The sequence below is a fragment of the Charadrius vociferus genome, unplaced genomic scaffold, assembly GCF_000708025.1.
Source record: "Charadrius vociferus isolate BGI_N301 unplaced genomic scaffold, ASM70802v2 scaffold126, whole genome shotgun sequence".
Taxonomy (NCBI): Eukaryota; Metazoa; Chordata; class Aves; order Charadriiformes; family Charadriidae; genus Charadrius; species Charadrius vociferus.
Genome location: NW_009648894.1, coordinates 1,633,604 through 1,653,968, shown reverse-complemented (window position 1 = coordinate 1,653,968; position 20,365 = coordinate 1,633,604). Strand labels below are relative to the sequence as shown.

At 35.7% G+C, this 20,365-nt stretch overlaps 1 protein-coding gene across 1 annotated transcript in view; it reads right to left on the bottom strand.

Moving 5' to 3' along the window:
• Positions 1–20,365, bottom strand: part of MALRD1 (MAM and LDL receptor class A domain containing 1) — a 268,564-nt gene that overhangs the window by 150,592 nt on the left and 97,607 nt on the right. The window contains exons 21-25 of the mRNA XM_009887147.1: positions 16,193–16,349; positions 12,729–12,839; positions 11,641–11,854; positions 6,076–6,323; positions 35–332 (exon numbers count right to left, since the gene is read on the bottom strand). Coding sequence (XP_009885449.1) covers positions 35–332; positions 6,076–6,323; positions 11,641–11,854; positions 12,729–12,839; positions 16,193–16,349 — 1,028 coding nt within the window. The remainder of the gene's footprint in view (positions 1–34; positions 333–6,075; positions 6,324–11,640; positions 11,855–12,728; positions 12,840–16,192; positions 16,350–20,365) is intronic.

The window sequence follows — 20,365 nt, the reverse complement described above, 5'->3', positions numbered from 1 at the left end:
AGACATGGACTGTTTGTCCATAGCAGGGACATACCTGTTGAAGGCACCATTGTGGGTTCTGCTGGTAAAAACTCCTGGGATGGTAAGCACTCCTTGGATAACGTGAGGTCATCAAGTGCTATGCCATCTTTGGGACCTTTTCCAGCTATCCCTTCAAAGACAACTTGGAAGTCTTCATCTCCATCTCCAGCCAGGATCAGCACCTTGCGCTGCCAGAAATTTCCCTGGTTTCCAGTAAGATTAAAGAGAATTTTTTCATGTTTTGCTGTAGTCCTCTGGTACACAATCAATGATCCAACATGAGCTCCATACATATGGTAATGGAAAAGTATCTGTAAGCAAAGAACAATAGCATCAACTATACAATAGGAGACTTCAGACATGTTCTGCTATTGTATTTATCCTGATTATTAAATGGAGCATCATTAGTGGCATTCAGAATAGCCCTCAATTTTACATATTCAAAAACTATTTAATTAAAATGCTCACAAAAAGACTTACTAGTGAAAATTTTTGAACTATTCCATAAGACAAACTTGGAACCCAACATTACAATACTGTGACAGCTGATCTCACATTTGTTTTAAATAACTCTTGCATGTAAATAAAAAAAATGAAAATACTCGATAAAGAAACAGTAATGGAGCACTGCCATTTACAATATGGGAAGTAACTTCAGTTTACTGAACACTGTTCTGGTTAGACCTGTGTTTGTGCTAGATTATAGAGTGTGTAATTAGAAAATAGTCTAATCTAATACGGGAGCAAAACTTCTACATGGACTGCAGAAATGCAAAACAGTAGCTAAAATAAAACGTAACAGGTCCTTGGATAAGAAAACAGTGATTTTTTTCTTTTTTTAGTAAAAATGGGGAAAACAAATTATGAAGTACAAAAGTAAGAACAAGTACATACAGAACATTAAAAAAAATCACTGTGAAGAGTCATCACCATTAATTGCTCTCTCAGTTATTTTCAAATCAAGACCAATAAAGGAATACTTGTATTTGATCAAATTAATACTTAATCTAGTTCAATAACTTGTTTCTGACAACGATCAGAATATTTCCAAGAATGGCATCAGACCCTGAAAGAAGACAATTCATGCTATAATATGTGAGACCATGCCTGTGGCTTAAATTTCTTCCTAGTCTAATGCATAGCACGAGCCCTAAAGAATGAAAATTTTATCTTATTTGCTAAAGCTATAAAAAACATAATAGCAAATATTATGATACCCATGTAAATGTAAAGTCACTTCCCTTTTTGTTACCTGGTGCTATAGGATTCTATAGGTTTCTGCAGTCCATTGCATTGCATAAATATACTATTTTTTTAAAAAAACTCACATTTCTATTTAATTGATTTTCTCTAATTATTAATTAGTAAAGCCACCAAGGGCTTTGTGCTATAATCCCTTCGAAAGTTTTATTATGCTCATTTTCAGAATGTATCTTGTGCAATGAAGTGACCAGCAGGTTGAGGAAGGTAATTCTGCCCCTCCACTCCATTCTGGTGAGACCCCACCTGGAGTACCATGTCCAGATCTGGAGCCCCCAACGTAAGAAGGACGTGGACCTGTTGGAGCTAATCCAGAGGAGGGCCATGAAGACGATCCGAGGGCTGGAGCACTTCTCCTATGAGGACAGGCTGAGAGAGTTGGGTTTGTTCAGCCTGGAGAAGAGAAGGCTCCAGAGAGACTTTATAGAAGCTTTCCAGTACCTGAAGGGTGACTATAAGAAGGCTGGAGAGGGACTTTTTACAAGGCCATGTAGTAATAGGGCGAGGGGGAATGGCTTCAAACTGCAAGAGGGTAGATTTAGAATAGATATTGGGAATTTTTTTTTTTCGCTCTGAGGGTGGTGAGGCACTGTAACAAATTGCCCAGAGAAGTTGTGGATTCCCCCTGCCTGGAAGTGTTCAAGGCCAGGCTGGATGGGGCTTTGAGCAACTTGGTCTAGTGGGAGATGTCCCTGCCTGTGGCAGGGGGGATGGAACTAGATGATCTTTAAGGTCCCTTCCAACCTTAATCATTCTATAATTCTATGAAATATAGTTTTCTTGTATGGAAATGTTTCCTTTCTTGCAACTAGTTTGTTTCTCTTAAAATCCTCTAAATGAGGTTTGTCTATTCAATATATGTGTATATCTTTAAACTATATAATTATGTTTGCATTTTTAGGATTAATCTCTATTTCTTTTTACTACTGTTGATTTTTGTTTGATTTTCTAACTGTAATTAAATTCTAGCAAATATTTTCATAGAGCTGCACACCACACTGCTCCTGTTCGGCTACAGTCCTTTCCAAACGTATTAGACTGTATTTTGTATGTTTATCATTCTTTTATGACCATTGAATTCATATCTGCCTGTCCCCAGCCCCCAACATCACTTTCTGGATGTCACATTTATTTGCAATACCCTTATCTCAATTACGCTGCATAATGTTGTGTATTGGAGTCAATATACTGTTCCTCTGTTCTATTACATCATTCTAGATATATTATATAGTAGTAATGTCATCCTGATAACCATTACGGACAAATTTAATTTTAAGCATGTATCTAAGTGCCTTCAGGGCTGGGGTCCCACATTACTCAGGCTTGAATTATAATGCATGTAAAATATTCATTCCCATACTTAATTTGTTTTGCACCAGAGCGTAGGCTAGTTCTCTAGTCTTAGCTCTCCAAGGTTCTCTGGATCTTGTCATCCATCAGTTGGCTACTTAATTTTTTCAGGTCTGCCCTGAAGAATTTATCATAGATTTTCAAAAACTAGAAGAATTATAACAACCAGTTGTGTTTATAACTAATGTTCTGATACTGAAATAAAATGGAAAGTTTACAATGCAAAAATATACAGAAAATACACTACTTTCAAAAACAAACAGCCTCCTCCCCCACCACCCCCACTTTCTGCCATGCATACCATAAAGGAATTGTTGATATTAATGATAACTTTTATGGTTTTTATTGAAATTCTTTGTTTTGATTCTTAAATTCCCTCAGAACCACAAGGTATGCCATATGCTTTTGGTTACTTATTGCAACTAAATTTAATTCTTTGCTCCAACACCATCTCTTTTGGCACCCTAGTCTGCAACAGTGCTACTTCAACATCGGTTTTAAGGAGCAGCTCTCAAGCTGGTATTCTCTACACAATGTCCTGCAGTGAACACTAATCCAAAGAAGGTATTTAAAGGTTTGTTGGTTTGGGGTTTTTTAAAATATTTTCAACACAATTTCTTTATTATTCCACAATTGTGTATATATAGATTTCCTGGTTTTTTTTTATGGGTTGACATTTCCAGATAGTATAATTATTCATCACTGATGCCTTGATGCATAATTCTCCCTTTTCTTTTCCAGATTTATTTTGGCATAGTCTCACTTACTTTCTATTTAGAATGTTTCCCTTGGGTTTCTATTCTTTTTGAAGATGCAGCTTAGTTTGTGAAATTCTTGTATGGAAACAAACCATTTTTTTGATGTATGTCCCTTTATACTTGTTGATGTACATTTGTTTTCTTTGCATAAAACTCTTGTCCCACTGATGTAAATGTACATATTCTATCAATCTGAATGGGCCTAAAATCCCAAACTAAGTCTGTTGTAATATATGGTGTAGCATTTGCTTCTCTAAAAACTCATAGAAAGGAGTAAAATTCTTTAACAGACTGTCTGGCCTCTTAAGATGATGCTCTGGGTCTTGAAATATTTTTTTAAATTCATACAATTTCCTTTACCAGAAATTACACTTCCCTTGGTCAGTTGCCTAAATGAAAGTCTCAGAACTGGTCAGAGCCTCCAAAAAACACTATCAAATGTACAAAAGTACAACTGGCTGTTTCAGCCCATATCATGGATGTAGAAGTTTTGTCTGTAGAAGGCGCATAAACCTGCTGGATTTTCAGTGTGACAAAAGAAATTGTTTTCAGTAGTTATGTTTCAAGCATTTGATTGCATTTAATGTGTGATACATAATAAATATTCAGATGTGAACCTGTCATTCTCCGTTACTCTACATTTATTTGCATATGTTTTACTCTTCATAGATAGAAGTAGTGGAAAAGTTTTTTAAAGCATAAAACCAGATAAGGTTTAGAAAGAGATGTTTTCAAATATGATGCCAAAGAAAAAAGCAAATATCTGCAAGCTCATGTAAGCGGGATTTTTTTAAATATAAGTATTTTAGGTAATGTAGAAAATTAACTTAGAAAACATGAGACCTTGGCTCAAATTTTGAAGATATTTTATAATGGCTAAATTAAGTTTTTCTACTGACATATTGAAATAAGTGAAGTTTAGTTTGGATCATAAAATTCAGCCATTTATGTTTAATACTTCCTGACTTTTTTTACCTATAAAGAGTTTTGGGAGTTTTCAAAAAGCCAGAATTTCAATCAAATAAAGCGCTTAGAAATTTCAAGTGTAAGCAAAACTCTTTCCAAGTTTCAGACAAACTCTTTACAAGTTTCGATTTCCCTCATGAGTAGGAGATAAATGGACCCAGAGGCAAATGACTGGACATTTTTTGAACAGAGATGTCATCTGCATATACAATAAAACTGTTTAGGACTATTTCAGTCTAAGGTAACCTTCATTTGATGAGCATAGTGTGGTGATCATGCAACGAGTTCAATTCAAAGAATTTTTAAAATATGACTTCTCTTCACCAAGATTATCCTCTTGAGAGAGCCAGTTAGATAGATGGGTACAGGAGAACTTGCAAAATGAGACTGCTGAGGACAAAAATCTAATGTAAAATGGTTATTATCCTATTTTACAGGCAGAAACTCAATAAATTTTTAGATCTTCCATAAATATAAAGACACTGATATTATCTCTCAGACAAATTACTAGATCAGTATCACCAACAAACAGATGGAGTAAGAATTCCAATGTATCCAAATGCTGGAGAGCAAAGTGGCTATTTTATGGGCCGATCATTATAGAAGTCTTAAGCTTATTTAACTGGGTAAAGCAGGTAGCCAACAATCATTCCTGTTGCCAGGTTTCACAGATCTTCATGTGTTGATAGCAAAATAATTAGTAAAATAAGAACCTGAATGTTGTTTTTACTCACAGTAGTGCCAAAATTCTTTACCCTAGATTCTAGGCTGGCATGCTACTTAGACCACTTGTTCTTCCCTGTCACACCAGCTCCATTTATGTGCAATATCCCTCTCCATATAAATAATATACATAGATATTTCATTAACTCTATTTCTAATTACTGTTTTAAAACTATTAATAATTTTATTATTAATTAGAATTACTGGCAACTATTAATGTTTAAACTTCCATTTTGTGTTTGACACTGATGATAGAATCTAAGATACCACTCATTTTTGCCTTGACACTTAAAGATTATGAAAATTTGGGAAAATACGATTTCAAAGTAATGCATAGTTCAACTTTCTGAAAAATTCACTTTTTCTGCATGTTGTTCCTCCAGCAGCTTCTGATAGATATGTTGTGAAAGATGTCTTATGAAGATACAAGTTGTCAATTTAGAAAAGACTGTGAAAAGATGCATCAAAACTTGAAACCCTTTTAATACAGGTTTGCAGAGATATGATCAAGCTTCAATCACTGTGCTGTAATGTTTTGGAAAATAAAGGCTTACTTTTCTCCATTCTCTAGAGGAAAGTCGGTGATAAAGCCTTCTGTCACACATCCTTCCATTTGTAGTTGTACTCTTTGAAAGCCAATCGTAACTGTATTTATACACATTTTCTCCATAAAATCACAAACTATTACATAGCATTATGCTACTCAGGGCTGGTGCCACATAAGACATATTCTAAATCAGACACTGTGTTTACGGTCATTTTCATCCGAATCTCTCAGACTACTTATTAACTTACAGAAATCATTCTTCTCCCGCAACAAGATACAAGTTTTCTTATGATTTCAAGGAAATAAGATTAGGCCTTGACTCTTCTACAATGCGCTTGTTTTTTCTCAAGAAGTATTTCAGTGATCATCTCTATTCAATTTACAAATATTACCTTTGTGCAATCTAGAAATCAAATTCTGCGTTCTGGCTAGTACCACACCCACACATACCTTGCAGTCTTTATTCCTTCTGCTTAGGAGAGGACTAGAAATCCTAGCTTTCTGTCCTGGCAGCTGGAGAAATGAACTCTTTATAAAAATATAATGACCAGTTGGCTCTTGTAATGTATGATCAGTAGCTGGTCCAGTGCCCATTTTTCTAGTACTGCTAGTTCTGAGGTTCCAGTCAAAATCATCATTTTCATCCTGTGTCCATCCACAAAGATCAAACTCAAAATTGCAATGCCCAACAGATGTTCCTGAAAGACATTTGCACACACATGAAAAGAGATATTTTTTTTCAAGAAGTTAATTAGGTACATATACTACAACCTAGTACTCAAATCCATTTAAAAAAAAAATAATGCTTCAATAAAAAATAGAATATCCATGTATCTTATTAAACAGAAGATTTTAATGTTCTAGGATATAATAATAGGATAAGATAAAACTGAATATTTTTGAGGTAGGTGTCTGCTCTCATTAAACTCAGCAGAGTCCTTGGTATAAAAGCAACCAAATATAGCAATCTATTTTAGGTCAAGCTGAATAGCTCTTTAGGGTCTTACAGGCAGAGGTCAATTGGTGCCCTCCATAGGGCATCCAAGACACCTGCAAAAAACTAGCCTCTTTTTGGAGGAACCTATTAACGTCAGGTGAGAACGATAACAAATGCCTATATTTAGGGAACAGAAACTCATCCAAATGAATGTATTAAGCACCAAAAAGACAAAACCTCCATACAGACACAAACAGGTAAAACATAAATGCAGGTGTGCTAACTTTGAGCTGAATCACACCCATAGTTAGTTTACTTTTGCACATTTCCAGAAGAATTCACACATGTAATTTTCTTAGCCAATATGCAAATGTAGATGATTATCCACATTTCTCCTTAAATTGTATTTAATGCCTAGAAAAAGAGAAAGCTGTCATAATTTTGGTTGATTTTTATATGAAAAACATGCATGCTCTTTACCGATTTTCCCATCTTGAATGTCAAAACAGCTGGCATGGTGAGTCACATAAATTAAGGTTAAGTGTCTTGCATCACTCCAGAAGTTTAAGTTTAAGCTGTGTATATTTTTTTCTCTATGCATCTATAACTTCATTATAATGATTACCAAGTAAGATTAAACTTGCTGAAATAAGCTGGAATTTTGGCAGAGCCCTCAAGAGACTTTTAACTGTGCCCTGAATATTCTTACTATTATTGCTGGAAAGCAAAGTGCTTTGAAGATAAATTTGGAAACTGTGTGGATTGTTTGATCTGACAATATAAGACATGACAAAAGCTCTCTTGTAAAATGTAAACAGAATCTGAGCCTCTTCTGGGGTCTGATAAAGTTCAGCCCCTTAAAAGTAGCTTTATTTAATTAGCAGCTGGTCAGAACGCTCAGTAATGAGGCCAAGGAGCTAAAATCCATGGAATTTACACATGGACCAAAACTGTACAGACAGCTACCTCTAAAATTTCAGGCTGAAATCAGATGAAAGACTTCTTCCGTGAATTTTTCTTTGTGGAGGTCAGAAGGGTGGAAAAGAAGCTAGAAACATTTTCTTCAAAATATGGACCACTTCGCAAAATTAGTTTCACTATCTTTTACCTTTGTCTGCAAATATGATGCCACCTGAAATAACAATTTAAAAAAAAACCCAAACCTGATGTGCTAAATGATATGATTATCATTTATGCAAAACATAGGTTGTGGCTTACCTCAACTGAATGTAATTGCCCATAAAATTTGTCACTTCTCCTCTTTTGCTGTACTATCATTTGATTGCTTAATATTTCATGATCCCAGTAAAATTCCTTCAATTACTTAGAAATTCCACCTCAAGTCAATAAAATTCATGCATGCAACTGACCATTTTATTTTAAAGGCATGTTTTCAAGAATCAAGGCCTTAAGGCATGAGCACGGAACATCCCTGCTAATGCTGTATAAATTGTGTGTTACCTAAGCTATATTTAGATGTCCTTGTAGGATCTCTATAGTCAACAAAGAAAAATAGTCATGTCTGTAAGACAAGTCATCTAATCTAACTCAAACAACTGATTATAAATTATATGAACTTCAGCCTAGAACTGAGTCACTCCACTGATGAAAAAGAGAACTTAGGCAGCCTGCTTAGAAGCTCAAGTTCCAGCAGATGACTGTGCTCTTGTGTATTAAATCTTTGGTAGCAGACACTTCTTTGAAGAACTGTGAACTCTTGGTAATGAAGTACAAAAGCAGAGCTAATCCTTTTGTCTGTGGAGCAGTGACACACGGCTGCTGAATTAGTCTACGGGATGAGAGCTTAAGAATTTAAGAACATCATTTAACAGTAGGTGTATGAATTGTATTATATTGATCACAAAAGATCTAATGAATCTTTGTAATAAACCAAGTAATTAAAATAGTTTAAATTTTGCTCCATTTAAGTCATATTATTCCCAACAGCTATGCCTAGGCGAAAAATAGTAAATGGAGCAAAATTTAAACTATTTTAAGTCATATTATTCCCAACACCTATGCCTAGACGAACAAGAGGTACAGAGCTATAGAAGCAGAGCTGTAGAGCAAAACACCTGATGTTGAGGACCTGATGGCATTTGGCGGGGGCAGTGGAGGAAAGAGGACTGAGGTGGTATAGACTGATCCTGTGGGTTGAATGATCACTAGTAGTTAGAATACATTTGATGTCCTCCTAGAGCTCATCTTTCAATTTACTTTCAAATGAAAGGAGCCTAGTTCATATGTTTGAGCGCACTCTACAACACAACCCAAATCATAATAAACAGCAATAACTGAGAGATTTGGTTCAGAAGCACACTGAAGAGCTAAACCAAACATTAACCAAGCTCAGACAACACCAAACACCTACCAAGTACAGCCATCTGCACTGGCACTAATCCATATTTCAGAATGGAAAAACACCACTGCCCCACAGCCTTTTTGATAAAATTTAATTTACTAGATGTCATAAAACACACTTTCTACCTCAAGGAGACATGCCCCACTCAATCTAACCAGAGCTGCCTCAGAGACCTTCCTCTGACACAGTGATAACCCCAAGCAGCATAAGGCAATCCCCAGCAGTTTCTGAACAAGGTTGAAAGAGTGCTACCACCCATTACCTCCCCAGCACTTTTGTAGTTTATTCTGTTCTCATATACTTGTAGTAAGAAAATATTACTAGTGACATTATACTTAAAGAAAACTGTAAGCGTAGATCACTCATTCAGTATCTAATGGAATACTTTCTAAACTTTTGACGAATCAGTATATCTGTTAAAATGTGTACTTGACTTATTTTACGACACTGACATCATGCAAGTAGCTAAAAAGAGCCCTCTACAAAGCAAATGAAACCAAGGCACAGATCTCTCAATAGTAATTTACCAGCTTTATGAGGCATAGTTTATATCTCAGCAGCACTGGCTTTGTCTAGAAGTTGCTAATTAGACTTGGTGAGTGTCATCATGTGACATAGTCCCATTAACACTCTGGAGTTTCAGCAATATTAGAGATTCGGGACTAGTTTCTTTCAAGATGGTGCAGAAAGATTTCGTTGACTAATATATGATGACTCTTGGCACACATCGCAAACAACATCTACAGTCAGAGCTTGCAATCAAGGCCTACTGCTAAAAGGTACTATGGACAGGTCTTAAAGCTGCAGTTTTCATGTTTTTTAGACACAATTGTCATGTCTGGGCAAAACTGCCCATTTCTTGTTTTCTGTGCTTTGGTCTGTCATGCTTTGCCCTGCTAAAGCCTTTCCCAAGCTTCTGAGTTTGAGATTTTCAACCTATGGTTCTATGGTTCAGCATGGGCAAACAACTCTTCTCTGATGGCTGCAAAGAATTAAAAAAGAACTTCACAAAGAGTGGAAATACACGCTTCTTATCATGTTCTCTTCAAAGGCAGCCTGTCTCATGAAAAAGCTGTGAAAACAGAACTAGCATTTTTCTGTTAGGTGTATTTTCTGCAAGTGATATATTATGTATTTCTACTTTATTAAATATATAAGGCAGAGGCAGCACCAATAAAACAATCCTCAAATTCTCCAAAACATAGTGGAGATTTAAAGCAGCATACCTATTTCAAAACTAAAAAAAAAGGAAAGAAAAAAGGAAAAAAAAAAAAAAAGAAGCGAAAATTAATCTAATTCCTGACACTGTTACTGAAAATACTATTGAATAAAGCACTCCCAGACCTAACAAAGAAAGTCATAATTGGCCACCAAGCATTTTACAACACAATTAGATGTTATGAAATGTGATTAATTTTTTATCTGAGGCAAAATCCATGTTGATACAGAAGTTTCACCCCAGTAGTTACCCCTGTGCTCTTAAGGCTCCTTAATACTTCATTGTAAATCTTCCTGTTAAAAAGCAGTCAGGAAAGTTGTTTTTTCTTCTTTGTAATTTTTTACTGTTTTTAAACTTAAAAATAATAACTAAAAAAAGCACTTTGGGTAACCATTTTCTTTGTGGGACTGTTTCAGTTCATCTCTTTTCCAATGAGGAATCAGAATTAAATATTTTAGGCCATTCCAAAAACTAAATCCCATCAGCCTGTTTGAATGATCTTGACCCTGATGCTTCAGTCTTTACTTGGCTGATGATGTTTCCTAGGAAATACAGACAATCTGGAAAGCCCAAAAAAGTCATGGGTAAACAGCTTTTAAATATTTCAGAAAATAAAAGCCAAAAGATGAGAATCTTTTTCAAGAGGGTAATTCCAACTTGGTATACTCCTCCTTTTTAGTTGCAGAAGATCTGAACTGGTCCATATATAGCTTAGTGACATGCTGTTCCTGGTTTGGAAATCACTGAGAAGTTTAATAGTATGAAAAAAATTTGCAAAACATAGTCCCTTTGCCTTGTACCTTAGCTTCATAGGATATCAGCATACCTTTTCTTCATGGAAATGTATTCACTGAGAATTTGGTAAACTGTACTCATAATCTCAATAAAAATAAGGCAACTGTTCATACAGTACCAGACAATGCAGATGTGATTGGGTGAGCATTTCCCACAATTGTACTAGAAAAAAAGAAAGTTTTAGTACAATATGTTGTGATCCATTTCTCCAGAGGAGAACCCATTTGATATGAAACGTCATTCTTTGAATCCAATACTACAGATGCTGTTTCTTGATATCTCTTGTAAAACCAAAACTGTACAGTATTCAGATTAAAATGATTTGCTAAGATACCTGACAATCCTTGAAATATCAAAGGAGATAGGTCTCTTATATCCCAAAGGTATTACTCCTGATGTATTTTTTCAGCCTTAATACATTCTTTTCATATGGAAAGCAGGAGAATTTTATTCTGCTTTTAAAGACAGCTGCTTTCTGAGTTATTTTAAGAAATTCACTAACAGCTCTTTTTATTTTTATCATATGATTTCAAATTAAATAATAGTAATTTAAAATCCTTAAAAGCCAAGGACTAGAATTAAATTATTACCTTCTTGTTTGCTTTCTTAGCTGATGAGCTGCCAGAAGCATTCAAGTAATAACAATTCACAGCAGGCACAGTTATTTATGATAATTATATTAAAGAGAACTACCATACTTACTGCAAATAGTAGGGCTCTCATCTGAGTTATCTGCACAGTCATTTACAAAATCACACAAATTATCCTTTGGGATGCAGTACTTGTTGGCACATGTGAATTCCTCTGATGTGCAAGGTCTGCCTGGGATGAGCAAAGGGGAACAGTCTTCAAAGGTAATATCATCCACCGTCACGTCTCCCATGTAACTGACACCACGTTTTGCCCTGAAAACAACCTAGTAAAAATGACAGCGCTATTACAGTAAGACACTGTTAAGATCTAGAAAAGCTTATACATGCAACATGAACAGAACAGAGACTACGACGGTCCTTGCAAGTCTTGAAATATGAAGCGGTCAGTTTTTACTGTCATAGAACATTCCTATGAAAGTTTGTGCTACTGCTTCAACAGATCTTTCACAATAGTTATTGAAGGATCATGTTCTAACACCAACCAAGAACAAAAAAAAAAAAAAAAAAAGAAAGAAAATGAGCAACACAAACAGATACTAGTCCCCACTTCTCCTGAATTAATAGCCAGGCTTCCACCTGCTTCTGCAAAGCAAGCATGAAAAAGACTAGTCCGAGTCATTCATCAGTTTTCCCCATTAATGTCAAAAGAATGTTAAAGTTTCATTAAAAGCCATCCAAGACAGAAGTACCAAGGGATATAACACATTTTTAAATATGTTCCTGGCTGTCTCTGTTCTTTTATAACAACTAAGCATGGCATACCCATGACTAAGTATCTCTAAGAGGCTTAGGAATCAGCTCATATTTCAAAGCAAACATCATGCTCAAGATTCTTTTTTCATAAACCAGTACTACTACACACCAAGGAGAAGGAAGTGGAATAGTTTAACCTGAATCAGATTCGAGGATAGAAGAGATTCTCAGTCTTAAAAATAGATATCAGTCTGAGACTGAAGGGAAGTGAGAAATTTCCAAAACCTTGTGTCCAGCTTGGACAACCGATCAGCCAGCTAAAAAGATGGCTTTTGCTATTCAGAAAGGGAGGGTGCAAAAAGAGAAATGAGAAGGTGAAGAATGCGTAATATAAAGGTACCTAAAGCCAGCTGTCTAAAGAGAACATAATACAGGAATACATACCTGAAAATTTGAACGGATTCCTAAGAACACTTCTGCTCTGTTCCACTGGGGACCTTGGCTGCCAGTTTGAGTCCACAGTTTAGAAGTCTTGTTACCGGTTTTACAGAGTACCTAAAAAGGAAATAAATCTAGGTCACAAAAAATCTTGCCGTTACCAACTCGCTTTAGGTTCCTTAATTGTATACAAAAGTATGAGAGTATGTTGTACAACTTATCTCTATACCACCATTAAGTATCACAGAATCATAGAATTCTGGAGTTGGTAGGGACCCATAAGGATCATCGAGTCCAACTCCCTACTCCTCGTAGGACTACTTAAAATGAAACTATATGGCTGAGAACCATATGGCTGAAAGCATAGTGCAGACACTGCTTGAACTCTGACAGGCTTGGTGCCATTACCACTTCCCTGGGGAGCCTCTCCCAGTGACTGGCCTTTTCCTAACGTCTTATATGATGCAAAAGAATTTGCCAGTGTAAATGACTAGTCTAAGAAAATAATGCTTTAAGATTTCCTGATCTCCTCATAAAAACAATCAGTTCAGAACCTTGCCTGGACTAACTTGTCCCATTCATTTAACGAGAGTGGCTAGCTGCAAATAAAAATTGCTCCTTAATTGTCGGGATCCATTTGAAAAACATGGGAAAAGCATTAACAACAAGAGCTACTGAAAAATATATTAGTTTTTTCTTCTACAAATAAAAACTTGTTCTTTTCTTCTAAAGACAAAATTTTATCTATTTGAGCTGTGGAAGACTTGTAAATACCCCTACCTCTGTGAACCGCCATAGAATTGGGGAAAGCTGACACTTTTTGACATGAACACAAAGTCCTAAATATGCTTTGCTCCAACCTCTTGGGCATCCAAATTCAACTGAGCTGACAATAACGACAAGATGGGTGTTTGATGAAGTGTGCCAAGCTGTGTCTCTAGCCAGTACTCGCAGAGCTAAATATCAGTTCACCAGTTGCCTGAGCCACTTCTGCTTTCAAGGATTTATGGCTACTCTGTGTAATCTCCTTAGCACATCCCAGGCATTTTTCATCTTAATGAAAAAAGTGGAGTTTTTTTGAAAATTTATGCAGTCCCATGGGTGTACATGATATTGCATAACAGGTGAGTTCTGCCAAGCAAATAGAATATCCTCACACTGAAGAGCTTTCATTTCAGAGGAACAAAATAAACAGGTGTAGTATATTAAATTGAATAGAAAAACAAAGTGACACCTGGCTTTACAGACAAGACCTGCCTGCAGAAGAAATGAGTTTTAAGGGGAAAAAAATAAATTGGAGAGAAACAGGGATTAAAGATATTATTTGAGAGAATAAACGGTGCTGAATAAGAAAATGTTTTTCTTGCACTCACACACAAATTATGTATTTATATGAATATAGATATAAATGTGTGTGACTTGACACATACACACATGTTTTTACATACACTGCAAATTACCTGCTGAATTATAAATCCAAATCCTTCATCAGAAATTCATATTTTCTATAATATCATGCTAAAGGTTATAATTTTAGAGTTAAATATGCCCATAAATTTGTGTGCTATCAAAATACAAAGCTTCCATGTGCCCTAATGCACTTTGAAGCCCTATGCATTTTGATTATGTTACAAGTTATTGAAAAAGCATATCTATAAGTTTGGTAGAGTTGCCCATGCCAAGTTAGAGTGCAGAAACCAGACAAAATGGTTCCAACAAATATTCAAACCTAAGTGAACTAAAGCGACAATAAAGCGACAGCTAATCAATGCTTAAGAAAGTCATTAAAAACACAGGAAGACAGCCATTCATGCAAACAGCAGGAAAGACTTCAACAAATCCTACATAATATTTGACAGCACAGAGGCAGACTAACATGCAAAAAATACAAACTTGTGAATAAAATGTGGTAGTCTTGGGGGAAGAGATGGATAAAAGGCCTTTAGTGATTTTTAAGCACAGAAAGATTCATATTCATATAACACTTAGCACTGTTAGAAGAAAATGAGAAATTACCTAAATAATTTTATATTCTGAATTATTCCTACATTCATTACTAATTGCTTAATTAACCAACTGAAACCAGGTAATTATTAACAAAGTTTAAAATGCAAAGATTTGGTGATTTTCCTTTGGTACATCTTAAAATCAATCAAGTGGGGGGGGGAATCAGTTAAGAAATAGAGGGAAATTGTAGCCTCCTGTGTTGAAAATGAGAACAAATTAAAATCTATATGCGTTTGCATTTTGTGGTAGTAATACTGGGCATGGGTCCATAGAATTTGCTGTTAATTTCTACAAAATGCTTGATTCCGATTAACGTGAGTTCCTATATGCCAAAGAAATGCCGAACTCCAGAGTAAATGCAAAGAAGTCTCAAAGGAAATTGATCTGAGTCTTAAAACTGAGGACAAATCATCTTTATACTCTCATTTCCCACTAATTCTGGTGAATTAAAATTTAACTACTTGCTGAGCAGCCTAGAAAGATCTCTACTTACTTGGGAGCAATTCAGTGGTCTTTTTAAAAATTGTTTAAGAAAAATTCAAGAAAACACAAAACATGCTTCCTCTGAATGTCTAGCAATTCACATGCATGGGGTGAAGGACACCTCATCTTAGATTTCAGTTCTAATGTCAACACACATTTTAATTGCATCTTCAAAACACTTGAATTCTACCAGATTTTCATTATGATTTTGTTATTCAGAGTAACCAAGCTAGTGAGAATTTATTTTTACAATTAAATTTACACACTGCCTACACCCAATTTCATACAGGTGACTGGGTAACTTATCCTGAGTATTTTTTTCAATCCATTTCTGATGCTGTAGATATTGTGTAATATTAATGGGAAATCCCATTAAAGTTACAAGTGTGAGTGGCAAAAAAAAAAAAAAAATAATTGAGAACAACATTTGCTTCATTCATTCACTTTGTAGTGAGTCATTTGATGTACAAGCTGCTGAACGAGTTACATTTCCTTTACAGAAGTCCTTTTTTTTTTTTTTTAACTGGAGTGAAGAAAACGGTATGGGGAAGAAAGTTTGTTACTGTCATGTCCTAGAAATAGTTCAATGCTGCTTACATTAATATAATTAACCTCTGAAACATACATATTAAACTTTCAGAGGAATAAGCTGTTTCTGTAAAATTTTACAGCAAATTTTAATACGATTACTTTACGTACAATTAGTCCGAGGCTTTTTCCTGTACGGAAGTTCCAACCACGGTATATCTATAAAGGTGATAATTTTTCATTGTTGTAGAAGGTTACATTTTCCCCAGTTTACTCAAGCTAATGCTTCTTGCAGATCATAACATATTGAGAGCAGAGGATTATTATTAATTACTCATTTTCATTTATTAGTGGTCTAGGCTTTAATGAAACTAAATGACAAGGCATGAATTTTGTCCCAGCAATTTCAGGCAGTAAAAAAACCCAACTCAAAACAAAGAATATCTCCATACCTCCAGAGAACCTATTGTTGAACCATTCATGTGGTTCCAGAATGAGATTTTGCATTTGGGCCCCGTAAGGGAGATGACTGGGGTAGCAATGTCAGCGGTGTGACCAAATTCTCCGTTCGAGCTGTCTGCAAACAGATACCAGCCTTCTTCAGTATGCCTGCACAGAGAGAAAGGTTTATTTCTTTATTAAAACAAAACATTTAATCATAATTAAGTTTGAGTTAAAACGGTAATATTTCCTTACACAGATATAGCGTCTTCTGTTTGGATATCAGGATGCCTTTTAATTTATCAGTGTGTAGCCACAATCCCAAAAAGCCCTTCAAAAGGCCACTAGTATTTTTACATCGGAGACTGGCAAAACAAAATACAGAGCTGAAGTCAGCCTTTACCCACAGGGTCATATAGGTGAGGGCTGGAGGGCCTGTGGGTTCCACCCCCCTTTCCTCAGGGCAATCTGAGGGTTTCAGCCTGCCTAAGTGTGGTTCTAACACTTCCATGGGTCAGAAGTGAGGGGAGCACTTTAACTAGTTAATCAGCCACAGTTCAATCCTGTAATCATTACACACTTCTCAAGGGTTTCCCAAAACCTGACCTTGCATGCAAGAAAGAGAGAATCAGTGTATTTGTAGATATTAGTAAGGATTTATATGTAAAATATCTGCAAATGTCAAAAGGCACAGAGGTGGATTATTCCTACAATTTCTCTTTAGCTAGGAAAGATGATTCTGAGCTCTAAACTATTAATTAATTTGTTTCATTTAAAGTGAAGTACCTAAAGGTCCTGTAGAATGAAGGAACTTATGCAGGAAAAGATAACATTCTGCAGATAGTTTCTAACATGTTAATTGGAGAACATGAAGTTCATATGATTCATAATTGAAAAACGAAAAATATTACATAAGAAATCAGAGGTGTGTGGGATGGGTTACCTATGCACATATTTTTAGGTAGAAAAGGGTATTTTTGCTGTCCTGTGTAACGTGCTGTAGGTGACCCTGCTCTGGCAGGAGGGTTGGACTAGATGATCTCCAGAGGTCCCTTCCAACCCTAACAATTCTGTGTGAATTCTGTGTGAAATTAAATACATGCCAGAAAGCAGTGCTCATGATCAGAGTTAACATTTCTAGCTCCACCCATAAAATAGAATTAGCTACTCAGCAGAATTATAATCTTCCTTTCTTATAAAAGAAATGCCCAGTAGTTTATAGTCAATTTTTCTCTTTCTAAGCCACATACAAGCAGATAATTTTGAATGAGGAAAAATATGTTTTTGAAATACATCTCAAAATGTGGGGTAGACCTTCATTTGGTGTAGGTCAGACACGTTACAAATAAAATCACTGGGGACTGCTGATAAAGCCAAGAGGAACCAAAGTCAGTCTGGTGGGATTCTAGGGGAAGAGTAATGATCTGGGGAAATTTGAATCTCCTCCACAATCTTATTTTTCTTTTCATTCAGCAGCAGATGAAAGAAGTGTTGCTGAAGCTTTTATTTTATCACTGTATCTTGGCAATTCAGACATCTTTATAATTACTACATGCATTTACATCTTCCTTGAGACAGTAGCATAAATATGTGGAAGTGCACTATTGCAGAAAATAAGGACAAAATAGAGTAACACATACGCAAGCCTTAGGGCACTTCGGTAAAAATAATCCCAAAATAAAATATAATAAAGCATTTTTATTTTAATACAACTTCTCCTAATAAACTGCATGTACTATAAGCGATAATTGAAAACTTTGAAAACTACATAGTTACAGATGTTTCAAGCAAGTCTGCATTTGGAATATTCATTCATTTCCCTCTTTTCTGCTGAGGAAAGCTGTTATTTTAATGCAGCAATTTTTGGTTTCTTTTTTTCCTTTGTGCTGAGTATTCTACCAGAGTCTTGCCTGGGGGTGAAATAATACCCTGTTCTCTTAAGGTTTGCAAAAACACTTAAAAACTCAGAGTTTACACTGCTTCTGGGAACTCAAGCCTTCAGGGGTCCAAGAGTGTCAGCACTGTATTTACAATAGTGTTCAAGGGGGCTGTAAGAAGCAGAGTGATAAAGAGGTCTGAAAAGCAATAGCACTTACAGCCCTCATACTTCCCCGAGTAGTCAGTATGTGCCCAGGCCTCTCAGTGAGATCAGTTTGAGACAGTGGTAGGGTACAATCAGGACTATGATGAAACCCAAACATTCATTTCTTATTTGTTGTCTTCTGTCAGATATGTCTTTGTCCTGAAGGAAGACCAAAATCAAATCTCTACCTAGATACTACTGGTCCCATAGAGCACCCTAAGGTGGCAGGCGCCACTGCAATTTTTTTTGCCCTTGTTTCAGTGTTTGCTATAATGTCATAGTTAAAATTAGTGAACTAGATTGAAGTCCGCTGTATGATACACTTCACTGAGTGCTAGCCATTAAACCTGGTGCAGTATGTAATTACAAGAATATTAAGAATGTGTGGGGAAAGTAAGAGGAAATGGAAGGATCAGAAAGGGCTGGATAAGTGTGTGTAGAGCATTCTTGTTCACCTTCACTCCTATCATGGAAATTTTTACACTTAGGACTACAAGACTGGTATATTTGTGACCTATCCATGTTGTTGTTTAAAAGGAAAGTTTTCTTCTACTGTCTGTAGCTGATATTAACTTGCACCATGTTTGCTCACAGAACAAAGCAATGTCTCTGTCTTGAATCCTTTAAGCTGTCTGGTATAGCAACCTGTGCAGAATTTACAGGTAGATGCACATTCTATAGAGGGAAGAGTTTGAAGAAAGGAATAAGAAATCATTCTGTTTGTGTATAGTTTACATGTTAGAGTATCTGCACCTTCTGTAAATACATCTTTTGTAGCAGAGCCAGTTAATGTACATGCAATCATCTGTTCAGTTTGTCAAGCTGTGACTTTTAAAGTAAAAGATTTCTTAGACACCCTAGATGTATTTTAAACCAAGTAAGTAATATACAGTCACAAGGTATTCCAAAACTTTCCATAAACCTATATTATCAATCTCGCTTACTCTGCTCAGTTGTTCTCCTCCTAACCCACCATCTTTGTTCTTTGAGTGATCTTCAGCCAAGTTAGCAGTTTCTTCATTGTGCAATTTGATCATCTGACCCCTCCTTGAATTCCTGTTTCCTATTCCACCAAGGTACTCCCCTTCTTTTTTTTCTTTTTTCAAATGAGTCCTCAAGAAGTCGATGGGAACAAGTGTAAAACAAGATGTTGTTCAACATGTATAAGAGTGAATAAATCTGGCTATCAATGTAGATCTTATGCAAGTGATGAAACTCAACAGAATACATGCAGGCTCCCCTGCCAGTAGCTGCAAGGTCTCAGGCTCATTTGGAAAATTATCCTATGGAAAACTTCTTAGTTGGCAAACACAATATATGTCATTAAAATCTTGATATTTACCCTTTGAAAATAATTAATTTTACCTCTGTACTGCAGACATTACCTATATAGAGACATTCCTGTGCCAGTGCAATAATGCTAATTAATTTCAGAGGGAAATTCACAACATTTTAATGGATATAAAAAATTCAACATAAGCAACTGAGCCACATAGCCACACTTGACTTTGTTAATAGCTTAATATTTCAACTATCTTTCAAAATGTAGCAAAGAATGGGCATACATAAAAGAATCTTCACTGTATTTCCCCCTTCAAAACATTCAGAAGAACACAAAGAACTGAATATAGTAAATGGGAATTAGTATCGAGGGAAAGAATAGGTGTGTTAAAAAAAGTTGAACACCTATCCAAAAAATCAGGCTGAGCTTCAATTTGGTAGTTTTACCAAGTAATCTCATGCTGTGAATTACTCATTTCAGAGAAGTAATTGTTGTAATGTCTGAAAATGGATCAAAAATTTATCAGCTGAACTTTCCCATACAGAAAGTTCAAGCCCTGATGTAATTAATTGTTGGACATTTCTCAATTTTTAAAGTGTTAACTCATCTGTGTATCTTCTACAAATTGTTTGAGAATCCCTGATTAAGCACTTAAATGGACTTATGAAATACCCTTTACTTTGTTTTTCATTTAGTGTGAAAACTAAATCTGGTTAGAAAACAAACAACTCCATTTAATCAAAGAGTTCTGATTTCTTTCTAAATCCTTCTAAAAACAAACAAACTAAAAAAGCAAACCAGAGAGGGAAATTCCAGTTC